The 22,054-nt window shown below is 46.3% G+C and overlaps 1 protein-coding gene across 4 annotated transcripts in view; it reads left to right on the forward strand.

The window, feature by feature from the left end:
- Positions 1–240: 240 nt before the first annotated feature.
- Positions 241–22,054, forward strand: part of LOC123754105 (uncharacterized) — a 183,726-nt gene continuing 161,912 nt past the window's right edge. For all 4 annotated transcript variants that reach the window (XM_069308867.1, XM_045736288.2, XM_045736289.2 and 1 more), the window contains exons 1-2: positions 241–372; positions 3,747–5,937. In XM_069308867.1, coding sequence (XP_069164968.1) covers positions 3,755–5,937 — 2,183 coding nt within the window. In that variant the 5' untranslated portion in view covers positions 241–372; positions 3,747–3,754. The remainder of the gene's footprint in view (positions 373–3,746; positions 5,938–22,054) is intronic.

Consider the following 22,054-nt stretch of genomic DNA (forward strand, 5'->3'; position numbering starts at 1 on the left):
TACCTTGTATCTGGCCTCCTGCTCCCTACACCTATCAACATGTGTGTGTGTGTAGAGAGTGGCAGGTGTGTGGGAGAGCTGCATATGCGTGTGTGGGGGTGGCAGGTGTATGTGGGAGCCGGGAGGCATGTGTGCGTGTGTGGGGGAGCCGGGAGGCATGTGTGCGTGTGTGGGGGAGCCGGGAGGCATGTGGGGTGTGTGTAGCAGGTGTGTGTGGGGGAGGGGGAGGAGGAGCGCCAAACGACAGTTCGGGGGTCAGAGACGACAGCGCCGCCAGTCCTCCCACAGAATGGACGCACCACACCAGGCCTGGACATCTCTCCTCATTACCCCAGCTACTGAAGGTCACACGCGGTCTGGAGGGTGGCACAGGTGAGCACAGCGACGGTGTGGCGCTGGGTGATGACAGGTGTGGCTGGTGGACCCACTTGTGGTGCTATATATGGACTCTTTGTGATATAAGACTCAGACTCTTGTGACTCTCGTGATGTAAACAAACTTGCCAGAACAGGTCCTGGCTGCCTCCAGTGGTCATAATATTTCCCTTCTTCACCTCGTAGTTCTCCTCTCGCCTGCTCTGGCACTTGCTGTGCTGGAATACAGTGTTGTATTTTCAGTTGTGGTGTTGTAGTTGTGGTGTGTATGTAGGGGTTAGTGTGTGAGGGGGGAGCCCGGCCCCCCGCCGTACATGACTCCACACCTCATTTATTTATTTATTTATTTATTTATATACAAGAAGGTACATTGGGATTGTGAGGATACATAGCATAGTAATTACATTCTTGTAAAGCCACTAGTACGCGCAGCGTTTCGGGCATGAAAGGTTTAACTGGAATTCTCGTAATGTGCATCGCAAAAGTTACATCGTTAATGATTACGAGATATTAGGTGTGCTACTGGGTGTCCCGGTGGTAGCGTGGTTCCTTCTCGACTCTCAATCAAGAATTGGGGTTTTGAGTTCTGGGAGGGACAGGAAATGAACCCAAAGCATTTCTATCACCTGATGCCCTGTCCACTTAACAGGAAGTCGGTACCCAGGAGTTAAGTCAGCTTTTGGGGGGGTTGCATCCTGGTGTGGGTCAGTAATTTGATCTTGTGGGGGGGCTTCAATATAAGCCTAACATATATAAATACACTCTGGCTGCCTGTCCCACGACACAATGAATCATGTGTTATTATGAAAGCTTTGATTCATCAAGACTAAGAAAACTTGTGTTATTGATTTAGGGGCAACAACCATTGATGTACAGTACTATCAGGATTTTTTTTTTTTTTTTTTTTTTTTTTTTGGAGATATATACAAGAGTTGTTACATTCTTGTACAGCCATTAGTACGCGTAGCGTTTCGGGCAGGTCCCTGGAATATGATCCAGGGACCTGATGGAATATGATGGAACTGCCTACCCACTGAAACTGTAACTACTAAAACTGTGAGTTTTAAAATATATCTAGAAAAAAAGATTATAAAAACAAATGGGGTGGGGAGGACCTTCAACAAACTATTGATTTCCTGTCCTCATTGAGGCCACTATGGTTAGTGGTCCTTGCGTAAATTGGAATCATGGAATAAAGTTTTGTAAATGTAAATAGTACAAGAGAATGTGTGGAGTGAGTATGTACAGCATGTTTAGCAATTTAAACAGAGGGGGCTGTGTTGTCTGACGACAAAGTTTGTTATAGTTTTGATAGCAGATTTTTCCTAGGTGATGAGTTTAAGGTAGTTCAGTGGTTGAATCGCATGCACAGATCCCGTATGTTAAATAGGGACAAATTAGCGTAAGTAAGAAGTGTAAGTATAGTGCAAGAAGGGCAGCGCTAGCAACTTATCCGATTGTATTTAGAGTATATCAACAGTTTTAGATATAATTGCCTGGCACTTTCTCCTGATAATTCCCTTCTCCTTCTTAAGCTAGGTTTGCCAACCAAACTAAGTATAACCTAATCTTAACATAAGCTAAACTAGTCTTTAACACTTTCGCACTCATTGAACGCACCCGCGGTCTATAATTTTTCTCTTGTCAGTGTCGTGGACGCAAGCGGCATCCATCATTTTAAAATATTTGTTAAAAATTTAAATTTTATTTGATCAATCTGGGAGTGGTTTAAAAAATGAGCGCCGTTAGATTGCGAACAATTTGATACCAAAGTGAAAGATGTAACACGAAAATTGATGTCGGAACACTTGAAAGATATAAATAATTGTGATGATGAGCGTCCAAATTTAATATATTTGTTAATATTCCATTTATTGCTCTATTATTATGGGACTAGTTTTAAAATCTGTGCCTTTATATTGCAAACAATTTGATACCAAAATAAGAGACGTAACACAAATTGACATTATCAAACTGAACGAGTATCACATTAGGTTGCCGTGTGCCGTTGCAACCCGTTCTCGCACTTGCTTATAGTCAATATTGGCTTATTTAATAAGTGCATATGTGACATGCTAATTGATTGTAAATATTTTAGTATACCTTGAAAAGCTTCATAGAAAACACCGACCTCGCCTAACCTTCTTAGTATATTAAGATAAGCATCTTATTGCTTCTCGATTACAATTATTACTTGACCTATACCATTGATAGGTCAAGTAATAATTGTAATTAAGAAGCAATAAGATGCTTATCTTAACATACTAAGAAGGTTAGGCGAGGTCGGTGTTTTCTATGAAGCTTTTCAAGGTAAACTAAGATATTCACAATCAATTAGTATGTCACATATACACTTATTAAATAAAGCAATATTGACTGTAAGCAAGTGTGAGACCGGGTTGGCCAATTACTGCTTGTTCAGTGGTAACTTTAGGCTGTGCTGCGGGAAGTCACGCCGGGCTTTTGGACAGGTCAAACACTATGGTACCAAAACGTACCATATAAATCATATCACATAAATTTCATATGACCCATTTGATTTTGACTATTTTTTTCTAGTGTTTTGACTACTATGCTTGCTAATGATATGGTCTTTAATTTAGAGGATCTTCTCAGTTGCCATTTGTGTAGATTGGAGCTTTTTGCCTTTTTTTCAAATATCTGCTAAGATGTCTGGAGTGTCAATTGGAGTGGGATGGTGTTCAGTGTAACTCGTTCTTGCAGTGAAACGTACCACAAAGAATTCTACCTATTTTAATATCTTGTGTGAGAGAACATTTTACTCCAGAATGTAAATAAGATGTGAAGAAAAAATGAAAGTTACAAAAATTTCTCAGTTTATATGGGTTTCAAAATTATTTCAAATCGCAAGTGAAATTTAAAAGATTTTTCCTTTTAGTGTACTGAAGGTTTATTTCATAGGTTGATAAGTGGGGTCTGTAGCACATGATAAACTACCCAGGTGTAAATAATTGTGACTTGCATAGCATGAGGATATTTTTGCTCTCTAGAAAGTGTGCGATGGAGCGAGTGAAAAGTACCGTTGTTGCTCACCCTCGTGGGACTAAATTGTTTTGGTATAGTAGTCCTGATAGAGGGACTTTATTCATGATTAGTATAAAATTGTGTTGACGAAACCACACACTAGAAAGTGAATAGACGACTACGTTTCGATCCATCCTGGACCATTATCACAATCGACTTGATAATGATCCAGGACGGGTAGAAATGTCGTCATCTCTTCACTTTCTTGTGTGTGGTTTGGTAAACATTTTTCAGCCACGTTATTGTGACTTATCTGTATATAAAATTGTGTGTTCAGTATTAATCTCTTCTACTTATTTGCATTTGACATTTTTTCTTCTTTTTCAGTGGTGAAGATGGAACCTTTGGCAGAAGCTCTTATTGTTGTTGAAGGTGTTATTGAACATATAAATCACAAGCTGGGGTCTGATGCACAAGAGCATATCAATGCAGATCTATTGTTTGCTAGAGCAGAAAGTCAAATAAAAAATGGTGTTACTGTGGGTGAAGCTATCAAATCTATAGCATCAAGTGTGCTGTGGGAGGTTCAAGAAAAGAAAGATAGGAAAGAAAGTGAAGTGAATAGGATTAAAAGTGAACTAGAGAAAACAACAGCCGAAATAATTGTACAGAAAATAAAAAGCGAGCTGGAGAAAGCCTCGGAACACTTTATTAAAGATAAAAATACAAGTTTGGAGACGGACTTAAAGAAAGGTGACACGAGGCTACAGAGCAGCAGCTCCCACATTTCATTGTCCTCTAGCAGTGCTTCTGAAGCAGACAAGGACGCACTAGAGATGGCAATGGTTATGTCTGTTGGTTGCGCTTCTAATGCGAATGAACGTTGGTTGCGCCTAGAGTCCACTTTTAGCGATTCTGCCGCAAGTGACGAGGACAATGATATAAGCGTGCTGACCCCAGAACCACCAAAACCTGCTCCTTTAATAGAGCTTGATGATAGCTCGGACTCCAGCTCGTCGTCTAGAAGCAGTATTTGCATTGTTGGTAATGTAGAAAAAGACTGTGATAGAGACATGCTCATGTTCAAGGATCAGATTGATGAAGATGATGCCAAAAGAATCGGGTTTGCTAACAAATCTTTTGCCGATTTGTTAGACGAGGAAAGGTCTTTGACACGTGATAACGATAGGGTGCAGGATATGCAAAGATTGAGGCGTGATAAAAGCTTTAAAAATGATATTAATAAAGATAAAAGTTTTAAAGATAATATTAGCAAAGATAAAAGTTTTAAAGATGATAACATTAGTAAAGATAAAAGTTCTAAGGATGATATTAGTAATTCAATAAAGAGAGAACAAACGAGAGAGGAGACGGAAGTGAATTTTAAAGATGCAAGATTAAACTTTTTAGGCGAGAGTAGTACTGGAAAGCAAGCAAGATCCCTGCCAGACACCAAACATCAACCACCGGCAGTGAGGCAGAAAACCCAAGCAGCAGCAGCAGCATCATTGCCAGATATTTCTAAAGAGTTGAAGGCAAATGGTTTTGTCGAAGAGGATGGCTCTAAGACAGCAATTATCAATGGTGTAACCAACTTATTGCCAGATAATAGAACAGACAATGCTCATCCCTCCGATGTGTTATGGCAAGATGCTCATTATGTATGTTCTTTGCTCCCCTATTTTCAGCTGGCAGATGTTCATCAGAGTTTGATTGACAATTTTTACCATCCTCAGCGCATTGCTTATGTTTTAGAAGAATATATAAATTTGGCCGTTGATCGCGAGGAAGTTGTTCCCGATGACGTCTTTGTCGGACTTCGGGCTGCTAAGAAAAGATCACACGTTGAGGTTGGTGGTGCACAAGATGCGGAAAGTGAAAAGAGAATTAAAGTCGATTACAAGTCGACAGACATTAATAATGGTCAGAAGTTGCAAGACCCGCTAGCATTGGGGGATGGTTTTGATGGTGCTCTTCCATCTACAAGTGGTGCCAACACCTTGGCGGTTGTAAGAGACAAAGACGAGTCTAATAATGTCCCGTATTCTGTACAGGAACCTGATGTGAGAACTGGTGCTAATGGCGTTAGACAAATTTTTCAGAATGGTGAACCTGTGGAACTGAAGACTGACAGGGAGAAGTGGTGTAAAGAAAAGATGGAATTTGTTTGTGCTGTCGTATGTGGCGTCGATAAAGCAATATTGCGAGCACAGGTTGAAATGTGCCATAGTGAAGCTGATGTTGAGAGATTAATAGCAAGGCTATTGGAAGAGCAAGAGAAAATTGAATCCATAGCTAGAGAACATTTGGCGTCTCTTCCTTCAGCAATTAGTGATCAGCCCAGCACTAGTGCCTTTCAGCCTGTTGATAAAACAGATGCCAATACACATAAACCTAATCCAGTTGAAGAAAATATTGGTGATGCCAACATGCCTGGTACCTCTACTGAGCCTCAGTCAGGGAACGAGGCTGAGGATCAAGCTAATCTTGCAGCAGACTTGGAGGACACGATTATGGCTCAGGTGACGACGTTGTCGGAAATGTTTGCCGATGCCGATCCTGATTATCTGCAAGAGAGGTAAGTATCAGTAATGTGTTATTATCCACATAATTTCCACATGTCAACAGTGCATTGAAGGATCATTTCTTTGACATTTTTTCACTACAGCACCAGTGGTTGTCTTCTCTGAGAGGATTTCTGGCTGCTGGGTGTGTTTACTATTTTTATTTACTATTTGTGTCTGCAGAATGGAACTATGTATTAGCTCTTGGACCCTGCCTTTCTAACCAATCCATTTTTCTTCTATTATATCTACTACATATATTTATCTCTAACACACATACACATCCCCAAGAAGCAGCCCATAGCAGCTGTCTTAACCCTTAACATGCTCGGGGTTTAATATCCTGTCATCCCCACAGGCGCATATCATTTTGAAAAAAAAAAAAAATTTTTCTTCCTAACCTGTTAATTTGTGTTCACTGATCCTGGGAAAAATAATAAAAAAATCGTAAGTGGCATATATTGCCCGCTATAGGGCGGGGAAGTCTGGCAAATTATAGGCGCTGACTCAGCGTGCGTCCCAGGCGGTCTGTTGCTCGCAAGCTGTCAGGCCGGAGTTGCCACAAAGAGATAATTACCGAATTATTTCAATGTCTCTGATTGATTTGTCGTACTTTTTTTTGCTGTAATATTATTCAATAGTGTGTAGTTTGATATATTTATATAATAAAATGAGTGAATCGTTGGTGTACTAAAAAATATGGTGTGCATATTGTTGATTCAATTATGTTCATCAATCAGTGAACAAATACTTTGTCGGTTATTACACTATAAGCACAGGTTATATATAAGTATTTGCATGTTTTGTTCACTATAACGAACCACTAAATAGCTATTATGAGTCAAAAAGTAATGAGGAGTGACCGCAGTGTACCAGCCAGCCACTCCCGCCCTCCCTCCAGTCATCTGACTCACCCTCATTCTCCTCCCACAATAATGTTTTTGCTCTAATTCACTATATACAGACGTTATATATAAGTATCTACATGTTTTGTTCACCATAACTGTACATCTAAGCTTGTATGGTGAGTAAAGGCACAGAGATGTGGCTACTCACACAGTCAGCTGATCGGCGGCCGCCCTCAAGGCCAGACGCACTAATATTTCTCCTCCAACAATACTGTGTTGTGTTATTACGCTATATACACGCATTATATATAAATATCTACTTGTTTTATTCATCATACTTGTACAAATAAACTGGTATGGTGCCCAAAGACCATCGTGGTAACCAGTAAACAACACCGTCGTCTGCACGACGCCACCGCCCTCACCAAAATGGCGGCTCCAAACCTTCTCTTGCTGTTTATACCCTCTATACGCACGTTATATATAAGTATGTACATTTGTGTTCACCATAGCGAACCACTAAGCCGGTATGGCGAGTGCAGTCAATAAAAGGTGGCCACACACAGTCAAAAGACATCGCCACCACTCTCCCTCCCACAGCATTACACCTCCTTCCATGGCGCACAGCGCTAAATATCACCACAATCCTGCTATTATCAGAACCCTGGTCAGTTTTATCACAGTCAGGGGTCTTCTGTAATAATATCATTGCTACATAATAGCATGAACAAGTATAATTTGGCATTTTTAGGCGATGCTGTGGTCACAAGCTGAACAGCAGTGCTGTTAGCTCATGCTGCGTGCGTCAGGCTTGGTTGCTCACTCAATACTGAGGCCAATAACACCCGGGAGTTTGGCCCACGATTTTTTAAAAAAATGGCGTCTGTTTACAAGAGCCCTGATGAAGGTGTGGTGAACCCCATGTATCTGCGGGCTGTTTAAATCTTGCGTAGTACTCCAACACATCATATGACGTGATGCGCAGTTTACTGGAACAACGTCCAGCACGTCATATGACGTGATGCGCACTTTAAGGGTTAAGATATGGGCACTATACAACCGCTGCATATTCCAGGTTTGGTCTAACAAAAGTTGTGAACAATTTCTTTAGTATTTTGCCATCCATGTATTTATAAGCAAGTCTGAAGTTAGAAAGTGTAGCATAGACTCCTCACACAATGTTCTTTGTGTGGTCCTCAGGTGACAGTTTTCTGTCTAGAACCATCCCCTAGATCTCTTTTTATGGGGTCTCTGTTCTATTACACATTCCATACCATGGCATTCATTTACATTAAATTCCATTTGCCATGTGGTGCTCCATGTACTTATTTTGTCCAGGTCTTCTTGAAGGGCATGACAATCATCTAAGTTTCTTATCTTCCCTATTATCTTGGCGTCATCAGCAAACATGTTCATATAATTCTGTATTCCATCTGGTAGATTGCTTATGTAGACAATGAATATTACAGGTGCAAGAACTGAACCCTGTGGTACTCCATTGGTGATGTTTCTCCAGTCTGATACATTGCCTCTGATTACTGCCCTCGTTTCTGTCAGAAAATTTTTCATCCATATTAGAACTATCACTCCTCCAATATGTTTTAGTTTACAGAACCTCCTCCTATGTGGAACTCCGCCGAAAGGGTTTTTTTTTTTTTTTTTTTTTTTTTTTTTTTTTTTTTATAGGTCCTGATAGATGCAGTTAACCCAACCATCTGTTTCCTGTAAAATCTCTGTGGCTCGATCATAGAAACTGAGTAAATACATTACACACGATCTTCCAGATCGAAAACCATACTGTCTGTCTGTTGTTATATAATTTTTCTCCAGGTGTTCTACCCATTTAGTTTCAATTATTTTTTCCAATATTTTGACTTGTTACACTTGTCAATGATACAGATCTATAACTGAGGGAGTCTTCCCTGCTGCCACTTTTGTAGATTGGAACTATGTTAGCTTTTTCCCACATGTCTGCTACAACTCCTGTAAACAGGGATGCCTGAAAAATCAGTTGAAGTGGAATGCTGAGCTCGGGTGCACATTCTTTCAGAACCCATGGTGAAACTCCATCTGGACCAGCTATTTTGTTCTTACTTGGCTCCAAGAGCATTTGTTTCACTTTGTCTCTAGACACCTCTGTGTGCTCTATGTTCTCTGGCATTCTTATTGTGTTTGGTTCTCTGAAGATTTAATTTTGTACAAACATGCTTTGGAACTTTTTGTTTAATGTTTCACACATTTCCTTTTCACTTTCCGTAAATCTGTTTCCCATTTTCAACCTTCTGAATATCATCCTCTACCTGCAATTTGTTGTTGATTAATGTATAGAATAGGCCTGGTTCTGTTTTACATTTGTCCACTATACCTTTCTCAATTTCTCCTCGCCTCACTCTCTCCTCGCTGCCGTGTAGTTGTTTCTCACATCTTTGTATCGCTGGTATATTTGGGGGTTTGGACTCTTCCTATATTGATTCCATTTTTGTGTCTTGATCTTTGGGCCCTCTCGCAATTTTTGTTAAACCAATCCTGTTTCCTAGTTCTGCATCTCTGCTTTGGTTATAAATTTGTATTGTATCTTTATCAGATATTTAAATTTTTTTTTTGCATGCATCTAATTTACTTCCTTGCCTAACAAAGTCTTTCCAGTCAAATTTGTAAAAAAAAAAAAAAAAAAAAAAAAAAAAAAAATATTTAAGTGCCCCATAATGTCCTCTCCTGAAATTAGATTTTTCAACTGCTTCAACTTCCTCATTTACTTACAGATTATAAAGCATTGCATACTTTTTTTCCCAAAAGACATGGTCACGTTCACCCTAAGGAGGAAGGTATGGAATGTCAAATATGTCTTCCTTGTTCCTGGTAAATATCAAATCCATCATGGAGGGAACAAACCCATCCCCCCCCTTTTCCCTCATCCTTGTAGCTTGTTTAACATGTTCATGAATGTTTCCAGGATGAGGTTTATAAATTTACAGGTCCGAAAGTCTTATTTTTCTTGCTTCATAAGCCTCAAAGTCTATGGGTTTGAAGTTGAAGTCGCCAACTACCAACAATCGAGATCTATATTTATTTGCTCTCGCTATGATCTCTCTCATTATTGTTATAAGCCCCTCTCGTTTATTATCCAGCTCCAACTTTGACCTTGTGTTGCTTGGCGGTGGACTATATGCATTTATGATTATTAGTTTATCATCCTGATTGCAGATCTCCAGTACAGTACTATTATGTCAACTTCTCGTAGATTAACAATCATTATTTTGTTTACCTTTAGGTGTTCTCTCACCAACACGACAATGCCATCGCCTTTCCTAATTTTTCTGTCCCTTATCCAAACTGAGTAGCCCCTTGGGAATATGACCTCATTTAAAATATCATCTTCAAGTTTTGGTCTCCATGAGTGCAACAATGTCTGCCATCTGCCACTTAACTCCCGTATATTTGATCTCACTCCATCTGTGTTGGTGTATACAATTTTCAGGAACATGTTCCCTTTCTCCTTATTCTTCACCCCCCCCTTTTTTTCCTATTGATTTTGTTGGTTTGTCTTTTTGTACCATTTTACTGACTTGCCTACCCCCTATCACCTTGTATAAAAAAGAATGAATTTCTTCTTCGTTCCTGCTTTCATTTAGAAGTTTTGCCTCGATGATTGTGTGTGTGTAATTACCTAATAGGTAATTACCTAATAGTAATTACCTAAGTGTAGTTACAGGATGAGAGCTATGCTCGTGGTGTCCCGTCTTCCTAGTACTTTTTGTCGTATAGCACTTTAAAACTACTGACGGTTTTGTCCTCCCACCTCACTTAATTTGTTCCAACCATCTACCACTCTGTTTGTAGAAGAAATTTTTTAAATATTTTTTTGGCACCTCTGTTTTCTCAGCTTGAATCTGTGTCCTCTTGTTCTGGAAGTTGCTGGTTTCATGAATTCCTCTGTCAATTTGGTCAAATCTTGTAGTACAGTGGTACCTCCATTTTCAAATTTAATCTGTTCCCAGAGATGGTTCGAAAACTGGAAATTCAAAAACTGAAATGATTTTTCCCACGAGAAATAATGTAAGTTGATTTAATCCATTCCACACTCCCCAAAATATTAATTTCAAAATACATTTTATACATACTACTACTTATATTTTGAACCACAGTATGTACAAGCACGTTGACCAGACCACACACTAGAAATTGAAGGAACGACGACGTTTCGGTCCGTCCTGGACCATTCTCAAGTCGATTGTGATGAGGAGGTAGGGACAGGCAATAAATAGGCAAGAGAGAGCCGAGGAGGAAAGTCAGGTGTAGGGGATAGTAGTAATGGAAACTGCAGCAGGCCTATTGGCCCATACGAGGCAGCTCCTATTATAACCACCGAAGGAGAAGTAATAGGAAAAAGAAGAGGATAGCAAGGGAGCGTAGGAGAAGACAATGAACAGAAAAAGGGAGAAGAGAGAAAGAAAGAAATGGAAGGGGGAAAGCTTATGTTAAGTCACGTTTGTTAGAAAGATTAGAGCATTTGAGTATATACTGTGAAAGGGAAGAGTCCACAGCAACAAAGCCAGGACTCAAGTTCATGTTGGGTACATTGTACAAGCACGTCTTGCCTCTATTGAGGACTTGTTGGCACATGGAAGACGGTGAGAAAGGTGGGGATGGGAGAGGTGTAAGTGTTTGGAAGGGAAGTTCCCTTCCATTATAACATCAGGTAGCGAGAACTTTTCTGGGGTACTCTCTTATGTTTTGCAGGCATACGACTAGGACCTGGTTGTGGCTTACTGCTTGTTTGTCGAGCTAAAAACCTGTCTATTGACACTTTTTTTCCCCCCAAGTTTTAACACTTGTCTCACTACAGATATCACAGTCATTAAAAAGGTTAATGCAATGGCCTGTTACAACTTTATCTGGGTGGCACTTTTCAGCAGATCTTTGCAGTTCTTCCCATACTACACACATTTACTGAATTAATGAGGAAGGGACATCAACAACCCGCATACCATTTTCATGTTTACGAATGATCTTTTTGTTTTTCCAGTCATCGTCCTCACAAATACTTTCTTAGGTTGAACTTCACCACTGACCTTAAGGACCATGATGATGTATAACAAGAACTTTAATGTTCAGAAAAAAAAAAAAGCACAAAAATTCATTGCAATTGTCACTGGGTGGGTAGGCGGGATACACTGGTAAATGATTGCCCCATGCTCCAGCACCACATGATAGTTCCACCCAAACATATATCAACAGACGTTTTAAAAAAAAAAAAAAAAAAAAAAAAAATTGTACACCATTTCAAAACTTGCAATGAATTTGTCGTATACCAAAAAAACCAGTGTTGAATGTAATGAGACGCAATTTTCTGGGTGAGACCAGGAGGCTCCCCAGAGCTATCCAGGCTGATATGAATGTATTAGACCCTGGTATCAGTCAAGGGGTATGGAGTTCTAGGCCTGCCTGGGATCACGAGCCAGAACCTGACCCCCTCAGAGAGGCACGAGGAGCAATGGACTAAAGAAACCCCTCGTGTGGTTGGAAGTGTACTATGTCTGACATCGACCGGGTCAGGCACCCAGAAAGGTAGGTGCCCCAAAACAAATCCTATCTGGTTAAAAAAATGCTACCGAAAGCCAAACTGTTGGACGGAACTCCCCAAACGAAAAACAAGCAAATGAGCATGATGTCACAACTGTCACCGCACCGCCGTCTGTGCAGCTTCCCCATAAATCATGGGACCAGGTGTGAACAAACAGTGCGAGCATCCCTTCCCATCAATGGGACGAACCGCAAAAGGGCCGATGCCCTTTACGCAAAGCCGACCCACGAGCAAAGTGATCACTGCATCGACCAGTTGTCGTTGGTTCCGAAGGCTGTGCCAGCTCTGAACCTGGCACCACTGGCCTACCACGACGCGAGGAACCCTGAGCCCTGGCACTACTCTTCCGGGAAGAACCCCCACAAGCACCCTTGAACCAACAGTCGGACATGGGATGACAACTTGAAGCCGCTTGCAGATTCTGCACCACCGCAGACTGCAAACAGCAAAGGACAAAAAGGTGTAGAAAACCAGAGTCAGAGCCCGAGTGGATTCTACAGATAGAGCGAGCACCGCCTGCCGGCACGTGAGACGAAAAGCAAAGAAGAGACGCACCGCCTTCCACAGGATCGGCACAAACACCTTTAACAGCCGAATCCCGCACCTCCGAGACCAGTGCACCGGACCCAGGATCGGCCCTGAGCGCCACCACGTCCTCGAGCCAGTCCAAAGACAGCTCGAGAAGGGAAAAGAAACGCAAGACCATGGCCAAATGGCCATGAGCAAACAAGTCCTCGGCAACCAGGGCAGCTGGAAGGGAGGAAATCTGCACATGAAGCAGTACCTGGCTGACATCCTGCAGAAGGACGGGGGTGAACAAACATGCATTGAGGCATTCAAACTTGCCCCTAGGTAAACCTGTAACACAGTAAGGGCCTCTCGCCAGTCGAGCGTGTGGGATCGACAGAACATGTGTCTTGGCCCCCAACTAAAAAGATAGGACAGTTTGCCAACCAGGATCACTCCGAAACCTCATAATGCACCCAGTAAAGAAAAGAAGAACCAAACTCAAAAGAGGCAGAATCCATTATTAAGGCGTACTCAGTCACATAAGAGGTAAGGTGCAATGGCTTCCTGCAGCTCATGAGGCGGGATGCGGGAAGCCGAAACCTCCGGAAAGAAGGAATCAAAGGACCTAAGGAAACCTGAAACCGAACTCCGGGAGGGGTTGATGTCATATCAAATTCGTACATGGAGAGTGGGGGTGAGGGGGGGTGGGGCTAAGAAAAGCCCACTCCCTGCAACTAGCCCCTCTGAGGGTACCAAAACCCAAGCAAGGTCAAACGGGGTCCAAGCTCCGCAAGCTAGCCTCTCCCCGGGAACCTCCACACCAGGACCCGGGGTCGAGCTGTTGTCCAAATCCTCCACCTCAAAAGAAAAAGGCATTAGCTGCCGGAAAAGCTGGAACGAAGAGGGCCCACTGGTCAGACCCAGAAGCACCGGCTGGAGGAACTGGCTTGAATGCTTCCGTTGCAACACTAAATGGGGCATCCCCTGAAACTTCCAGAGTCTCGCCACCAGCTAAACCCTGCCCCGACTCCAAAAACCCTGCCTCGACTCCAAAACCTTCAGGTGCTTCAGAGCCAGAAGCAAGGGGGGGGGGGGACAGGAACACCAGCAGGAAAAGGACAAGAGGGCGTGAGCGGAACCAAAGTCGAGGTGACTTAACACCCCCAAATCCAGGTCCCTATAACCAAAATGGGGCAACCGGGTGGGCAACCAACCTAGCGCGCTGCAGCACCCTATAACACGCATACAATGCTGAAGCTGCCTGCACCGGAATATAATGATCAGTGGACTGGGTGAAGCAGAGTACATGGAAGGAACACCACTTGCAAGACTCCGGGTCGAAAGTGTCACCAACCCAACAGGCAGCATGATGGAGGCAGAACAGGTGAGTGTCACCCTGAGACAAGAGGACAGAGCAACTTTCAAACTTGCACGAAGCGAGATGGGACCCAGAGGACGCATCCATTGGACCACTGAGCCCCAGTGGGGTTTTCCAGGGCCGTTGGATGTTCTGTTAAGGAAAACCAGTCGATATACTACTAACCGATGCCCAAAAACTACCAAGTAAACTGCTACAGCTGAATCCCCAGCGACGTTTATACACAAGGGAAAATTAGCGGAGGGCCATCAAGAATACAATAATAGAGGGATCAACACACCAAATACAGACCCTCCACCAAACAGAAAAGAGAAAAAAAGAAGACCCCCCCCCCCCCGCACGAGTACTACGTCATTGGCGGAACAGAGCCGGCTGCTGTTATAAGGTGAAGACTAGCTGAACAGTACCTTGTGCACCTACCAGTGATGAAACTACCTCCTACCCAGAGGCAAACGGCCACATGAAACATCCCAGCTGACTCCTTGGGTGGGCAATCACCAAGCAGCAAAAAACCACGGCGGAGGTAGATCCTGAGTAACTTGTGGAAGATAACCCCAAGCCACAAGGACAGTGCTTACAGGGCATCTTGGGGAAAGTAACCCTAGGCGCATGCAGCCCGAGTACTGATGAAATTATTCCTGCCTCGCACCCCCCCCCCCCCCCCAAAAGACAGGACCACGCCACAAGGCATAACAGAGATAATTCTGGAGCCAGATCCGCACGACCGCCAAGGTCTCGCATCAGCCAAGAACTGAAGGGTGGATTGCCGGCGCAGGGATCTGGGGCTCCACCTTCCTCCTCCCGGGGAGGGGGAAGCTGTGCAGACAGTGGTGCAGTGACGGTTGTGACGTCATGCTCGGTTTTTCACTTGGGGAGTTCTGTCCAATAGTTCGGCTTTCGGTAGCAATTTTTTAACCAGATAGGTTTTTTTGGGGGCACCTACCTTTCTGGGTGCCTGACTTGGTCGATGGCAGACATAGAATGCTTCCAACCACACAGGGATTTCTATAGGCCATTGCTCCTCGTGCCTCTGAGGGACCCAGGTTCTGTCTCGTGGTCCCCGGTAGGCCTAGAACTCCATTTGCCTTGACTGGTGCCAGGGTCTAATATATTCGTATCAGCCTGGATAGCTCAAAGAAGCCCAAGGGGCTCCCTCCAGAAAAATCGTACTCCAGGGTAATTGTACACCATTGTATATACAGTACTGTACTCCAGAAAACCCTTGACGGACAATAAATCTTATTTTACGGGGAACAAGAAATACACTTTGGGGTACAATTTCACAATTGGGTTTTATTGAGCAACACAGGATTATTTTACACTGAATAAATATGGGGCACTGTTATGTTACAGGATTGTTGAGATGAAGAGGGATAATTTTTAGCAAACAAAAGCCTTTTGTATGCACTGACTATTTGATGCACACAAACTGGGACTTAAGGTCCTAGTTTATAACACTTTCACTTAATAACTCAAGTATTAAAAAAATCATAGGTTTAGGTTTAGCGTTAAGATCAAAAACCGTACTTATGCTTTTCATATTCAGTGCACACAACATTTCTTGGGACTCTGCACTACAACTTCCTTCTCAAATGTCATCACTGACCTTATCCAGTTTGTGGAAGCTTGCACTGACACTGTTGGTATATTTGGAGCGGACATGGTGCATGGATGTTCCTAGGTTGTGACGATGTATCCAACAAAGTCACGGAATGAGCACTCCAGTCTCGTCGCAAATCAAAACAATGGGAACAATGGGAACAAATGTACATGCTAGAAAGACGACAAGAGAGATGTCAAATAATATACACGTGGGAAAATAGTGGAGGGCCAGGTCCCAAATCTGCACAGTAAAATAACATACTGGAGTGAACGATATGGAAGAAAATGCAGAATAGAACCAGTGGAGAGTAGGGGGTGCCATAGGCACAATTAGAGAGAACTGTATAATTGGAAATCTGTGGTTGTTCAACATCCTTTTTCATCCATGTTAGAAGCTTACCTGTCACCCCTCCAATATGTTCCAGTTTCCAGAACAACCTCTTATGTGGAACTCTGTCAAAAGCCTTTTCTGGGGGGAGCCCCGTCGGCTCCCCGGAGCTATCCCAGGCTGATATGCTAATGTCAAACTTTGGCATCAGTCATGTGTATGGAGTTCTTAGGCCTACCGGGGACCACGGCTAGAACCGGGCCCCCTCAGAGAGGCAAGGGGAGCAATGGCCTATAGAAGCCCCCGTGTAGTTGGAAGCATTCTATGTCTGCCATCGACCGGAACAGGCACCCAGAAAGGTAAGCGCCCCAAAACAAACCCCTATTCTGGTTAAAATTGCTACCTAAAACCGAACTAGTGGATAGAACTCCCCAACCGAAAACAAGCCAACTAGTGTGACGCCACACACTGCCGCGCCGCTGTCTGCGCAGCTCCCCCCTCCCCGGGAGGGGGAAGGGGGAGCCCCAGACCCCCCGTGCCGGCTACCCACACCTCAGTTCTTGAGGCTGATGCTATAGGCGATGGTCGTGTGCTCTGGCTCCGGTGTCGCTACTGCACTGTGCTTTGTGTGTGATGTTAGTTTTGTGGGTGCGAGAGCCAGGAGTTATCTTCAGTACTCGGGCTGCATGCGCCTAGGGCTGCCTTCCCTAGGTGCCCTGTAAGTACTGCCCTTGGGGCTTGGGGCCACCTTCCACAGGCTCCTCGGGGTCTGCCTCTGCTGGTCCGTTTTACCTTTCGGTTTTTCGGCCGCCTGTTGGGCTCTTGGGTGTTCTGTTCTCCCTTGTTACCGGCAGGTAAGAGGCAGTTTGCACTGGTAGGGGCGCAGGGTGCTGCTCAGCTTGTATTTCCCAACATCGCGGCCGGCTCTGTTCCTTGGGGTTCGCTGTCCTCTTGCGGGGTTTTGTTTTTCTTTGTTTTTGCCTGGTGGGGGGTTCAAGTCATTTTATTCAGTTTGTTTTTGCCCTTCCACTGTTCTCCTCGGTGGCGCCCCCTGCTAGGTCCCCGTGAGTGTACACGTCCCTGGGGTTCAGCTTTAGAAGTTTGCTTGGTAGTTTTGGGCGCCGGTTTGCACCACCCTGCCTGGGACTACCTGAGCGTGAGTCCTCTTAAAGTAAACGCTCAGGACCCTGGGAATCCCCTAGGGGGCGCGTGGGTCCGATGGATGTGACCCCGGAGTCCCCACTCGCTGTGTGCGAGTTTGAGGGTTGCTCGGTCCCCTTGTCTCAGGGTGACCCTCATTGTTTTTGCCTCTGCCACGCTGCCTGTTGGGTCGGTGATACTTTCGACCCTGAGTCCTGTGAGTGTTGCTGCTTGCTTGTGACTCAATTTACCCAATCCTCTGATGATTCTATTCGGGTACAGGCGGCACGTGCGTTGCAGTCTAGGTTTCGTCTGTTGCAACGCGCTCGGTTGGTTGCTTCCCCGGATGCCCCGGGGCTGCCCCGCTTTGCTTTTCGAGACCCGGACTTGGGGGTGGGGGTCGCTTCGATCCTGGTTCAGTCCGCACCTCCTCGTCCTTCCCCTTCTGTTCGTTCTGGTCCCCCGCCCCTGCTTCCGGCCCCGAAGCGTCTTGTGGGAACCGACCTGTGAGATTTATATTTATTTAATTTATATGAATTTATATTTACGTTAATTTATATACTTCGATAGCAATTTGTATAATGATAAGTGGACTGTATTTCTGCAATAATCTCTTAATCTCACAAATCGATCCTCTACACATTAGGGGGGTTTATTAAATTAATATATATGCAGCCAATCAAACTACAGTATTAACTACATACATTGAAAAGGTTCCTTATCTTATAGTACAGCAGGTTAGTCCACCAGGTATAACTAGGGTGTAGACACCAAATTATCCTCTTTGAGGTAGCTTCCATCACCCAGTAACTGGTGCACAAAGTCTTTCTCGTCTTGACCTGTCAAAAGGGCGCTAACTGTGAAGCCAGGTTCTATATATGACAAGCTATATCAGAGAAAACACTATACAGTACATGGAACAATAAAGACCTGGCTTAATTACCTTTAGTTTGAGGCGATTTCGCGTTCTAACCGGCTAACCCTACCCAATGACATTAATGGCCACTAATGATAGATAATGGGTTTCGGATAGACACTTAACTTGAATTTGTAGACAGCGTGTTGAAAATGGTACACCTTTGGTTTCCATAACACTACGTCCAAGTAAAATTAACAGGAGCCGTATTTGCTCCCGTGTGCCTCTGGTCTAGTATCAACAATGGCTATTTAACACTCCATACTATTGACGTTACTGGCCGACATTGTCCAGATATGATAGGAGCCGAATTTGCTCCACACGTCTCGGAGGTGACACAACAATGGCTGCTCTCCTTCCCCACTCTGACGCCTGGCTTACATTGTCCACATGTCAGAAAGTGATAGAAGGGTCACATTTACTCTACTTTAATATTGATAATTAAGTTAATTTATATAAGATGTTTTATGATGGTAAAGTCCAAAGACTAATGTATTTAAGAATAATTTCCACCATAATAGGTGGTGAATTATAATAGTATGTGGTGATGATATCCCGCTTTCTTTAGATGGTAATTCCACTACAAGTTACGTTTTCTATTGGTAACTTGTTTATACAATACAGCTATTATCTGTATGATTATTAAATGGTGTCGGATTTTCCGACACGTCTGAGGGTTTCGGGGTCGGAGCAGGGGTTGCTTGATCTCGAGACTCGGGCAGCTTCGGGGGTTGCCCCTTCCGGGGGGGCGGCAGAGGCATTCGAGTCTTGTCTCCCGGCCGAAGCTTCAGGGTCTGACCAGTGGGCCCCCCTTCCTCCAGCTTTTTCGGCTGCTCCGTCCTTGTCTTGTGGGGTCGGGGCTTGGGGAGAGAACTCGGCCTCGGGTCCTGTGGTGACGGACCTCGAGGCTGGGGAGGGGCTGACTTGGGGGCCTTGGGCCCCGCTGGACCCCGCCTGGGTTTTTCTTCCCACTGAGCGGGGCTTATTGTTACAAGGAGTGGGGTTTTCTTTCCCCCCCTCTGCGTACGAGTTGGATTTGGTGTCGGCCCCTCCCCGGGTTCGGTTCCGTGTTCCCCCGGGTACATCGGTTCCGTCCTTCCGGAGGTTTTCGGCTTATCGCATCCAACCTGGTGTGGTGCGAGCGGCCTTTGCAGCTTACCTCCTGCGTGACCCGGATTATGCCTCGGAAATGGATCCGTCCACGTTCAGGTTTGGGACTTCGTTCCCTTTCTGGCTCCGTTACGAGGTTCCGGAGTCGTCCTGGCTAGCAGACTGCCCCTTGTTTGGTCTGGATTCCTGGCATTCCTTCTGTCGTTCCCGCACGCTGGAGTGGCGGGAAGCTTCCACGGTGCTTCAGGTTTTCCTGGGGGTGAACTTGAGTACCTGAATGAGTGCTTGTTTGCCCCTGCCCTTCCCCGCGATGTGGGCGTTATTCAGCTCCATGTGCAGGTTCCCTCCCTTTCGGCGGCGCTCGTGGCGGAGGACTTGCACGCTCGGGGCCTTTTGTGTTCGGCCTTGCGGTTCTTTTCCCTCCTGGAGCTGTCTTCGGATTGGCTCGTGGAGGATGTGGGGACGCTTGGGTCCGTCCCGGGGTCCGGCACCTTGTCCTCGGCTGCGCGTTCGTCGGCTGCCTTGTTGAAGCTGTTCACGCCGATTTTGCGGGATGCGGTTTCCCTGTTCTATGCTTCCCGTCTCGCGTGTCGGCAGGCGGTGCTGGGTTCCTCCGTGGAATCTGCTTGGGCTCTGGCTCTTAGGCGTTCTTCACCTTTTTGTCCTCTCCTGTTTGGGGAGTCGGCCGTGGCGCAGTTTATTCAGGCTGCGTCGGCGGCTTGTCGTCCGATGTCGGACTTGTTGGTTTTCCGGGGGTCCCGGGGTGGGTCTTCCCGGAAAGGTCGTGCCAGGGCTCGGGGTTCCTCTCGTCGTGGTAGGCCTCTGGTGTCAGGTTTGGGGTTGGCTCCTCCTGCGGACCCTCCCTCGTCTGGTCGGCGCGGTGTTCGCGCTGTGCGGGGTTCTGGGTCTCGTAAGGGTCGCCGGCCCTTTCGCGGTTTGCCCCCTTGACGGGGCGATGGGGGGGCGGCTTGCGCTGTTCGCCCGCGCCTGGTCCCACGATTCGTGGGCCTTTCGGGTCATGTCTCGCGGCCTGCGGTGGCGTTGGGTGGCCCCTCCCCCCTTTGGGGGGTCGGGGCTGGCAGGGCAGGCTTCTTCCCCTGCGCTCTGTCGAGTCGTCTTGGAGTGGGTACGCTTGGGCGTCGTCGAAACGACGTCGTCCCTCAGATGGGTTTCCCGTCTGTTTCCGGTTCCGAAACGGGACTGCGCGGACCTGTGGTTCATTCTGGACTTGTCCCGTCTGAACCCCTGGGTTCATTGCCCCTCCTTTCGGATGACTACGCTGTCTCAGGTTCGGCTCCTCTTGGAGCCGGGAGCTTGGATGGTGTCCCTGGACCTCCGGGACGCTTATTGGCATGTCCCGATTCATCCACGGTTCAGGGACTGGCTCGGTTTTGTAGTGGGGCGTCTGAGTTACCGCTTTCGTTGTCTCCCGTTCGGGTTGAACCTGGCACCTCGCGTGTTCACACGCCTTACACGGGTTGTGGTGGCTCGTTTGCGTCTCCTAGGTGTTCGGGTGTTGGCCTACCTCGACGACTGGCTGGTTTGGGCTCCCAGCCAGTCAGCTTGCTTGCTAGCCAGGGATTTGGTTCTTTCCCAGCTCGCCGGGTTCGGGTTCTTGGTGAACTGGAGGAAGTCCCATCTGGTTCCCTCTCAGGTTCGGACTTGGCTGGGTCTCGTGTGGGACTCTCGAACCGCCTCCTTGTCTCTCCCTCCGGAGTCTCTCCTGCGGCTGCGGTCCCGCCTTCGTCTGTTTCTGGAGGGCCCTCGGGTCACCCGGCGGTTGCTCGAGGGGCTGTGCGGGAGCCTGAACTTTGCGATGGTGGTCTACCCGCCGGGTTGGGTTTGGCTTCGACGGCTGTTCTCGTTCCTTCGGGGTTCCCCCTTCCGCCTCTCTCGCGATCGCAGAGTTCGACCCCCGGGGGACTTGCGTCGGTTGCTGCGTCACCGGCTTCCTCTTCGGGTTTTTCGGGGTTCAGTGCCTTGGCGCCTACCCGAGCCCTCGCTCGATGTGTACACGGATGCGTCGTCTCTCGGCTGGGGTTTTGTGACCAGTGCTCACCAGGCCGGCCAGGGGCGTTGGGATCCGTCTTTCCGTCGAGCTCACAGTACGGTGCGGGAGTTCGCGGCAGTGTGGTTTGCTCTGGGGAGGATTCGGGTGGCCCGCGGATCGACGATTCGGCTCCATTCGGACTGCTCTCCGGTGGTTCATTGCCTGAACCACGGGGGTTCGATGCGGCCCTTGTCTCTTTGGGGTTGGTCGCTTCGGGTGACTCGTCTGCCGAGTTCTCGGGGTTTGGCTCTCCTGGCGGTTCACGTACGGGGCGTGTCCAACGTCTTGGCCGACGCCCTGTCTCGCTTCGTTCCCCTCTCCACGGAGTGAACGGTCGACGACGAGTCCTTCCGTTGGCTTTGCCAGACGTTCGGGCGCCCCGAAGTGGACCTCTTCGCGTCGGCGTGGTCGCGGCGTCTTCCCGTTTATGCGGCGCCCTTCCCCGATTGCGAGGCCGTCGGGGTCGATGCCTTTCGGCTCGACTGGTCGAGGTGGGGGTTCCTGTACCTCTTTCCCCCGGTTCGGCTGTTGCTCCAGGTCCTGACTCGCTGAGATTCTTACCGGGGGAGAGTTGTCCTTCTGGCCCCTTGGCCGGCCCAGCCTTGGTTTCAGGCGCTGGTTGCTCGGTGTCCGAACCCGAGGGTTTTCCCGCAGCTCCGCCTCTT

Source organism: Procambarus clarkii, chromosome 6 (assembly GCF_040958095.1).
Source record: "Procambarus clarkii isolate CNS0578487 chromosome 6, FALCON_Pclarkii_2.0, whole genome shotgun sequence".
NCBI classification, from domain to species: Eukaryota; Metazoa; Arthropoda; class Malacostraca; order Decapoda; family Cambaridae; genus Procambarus; species Procambarus clarkii.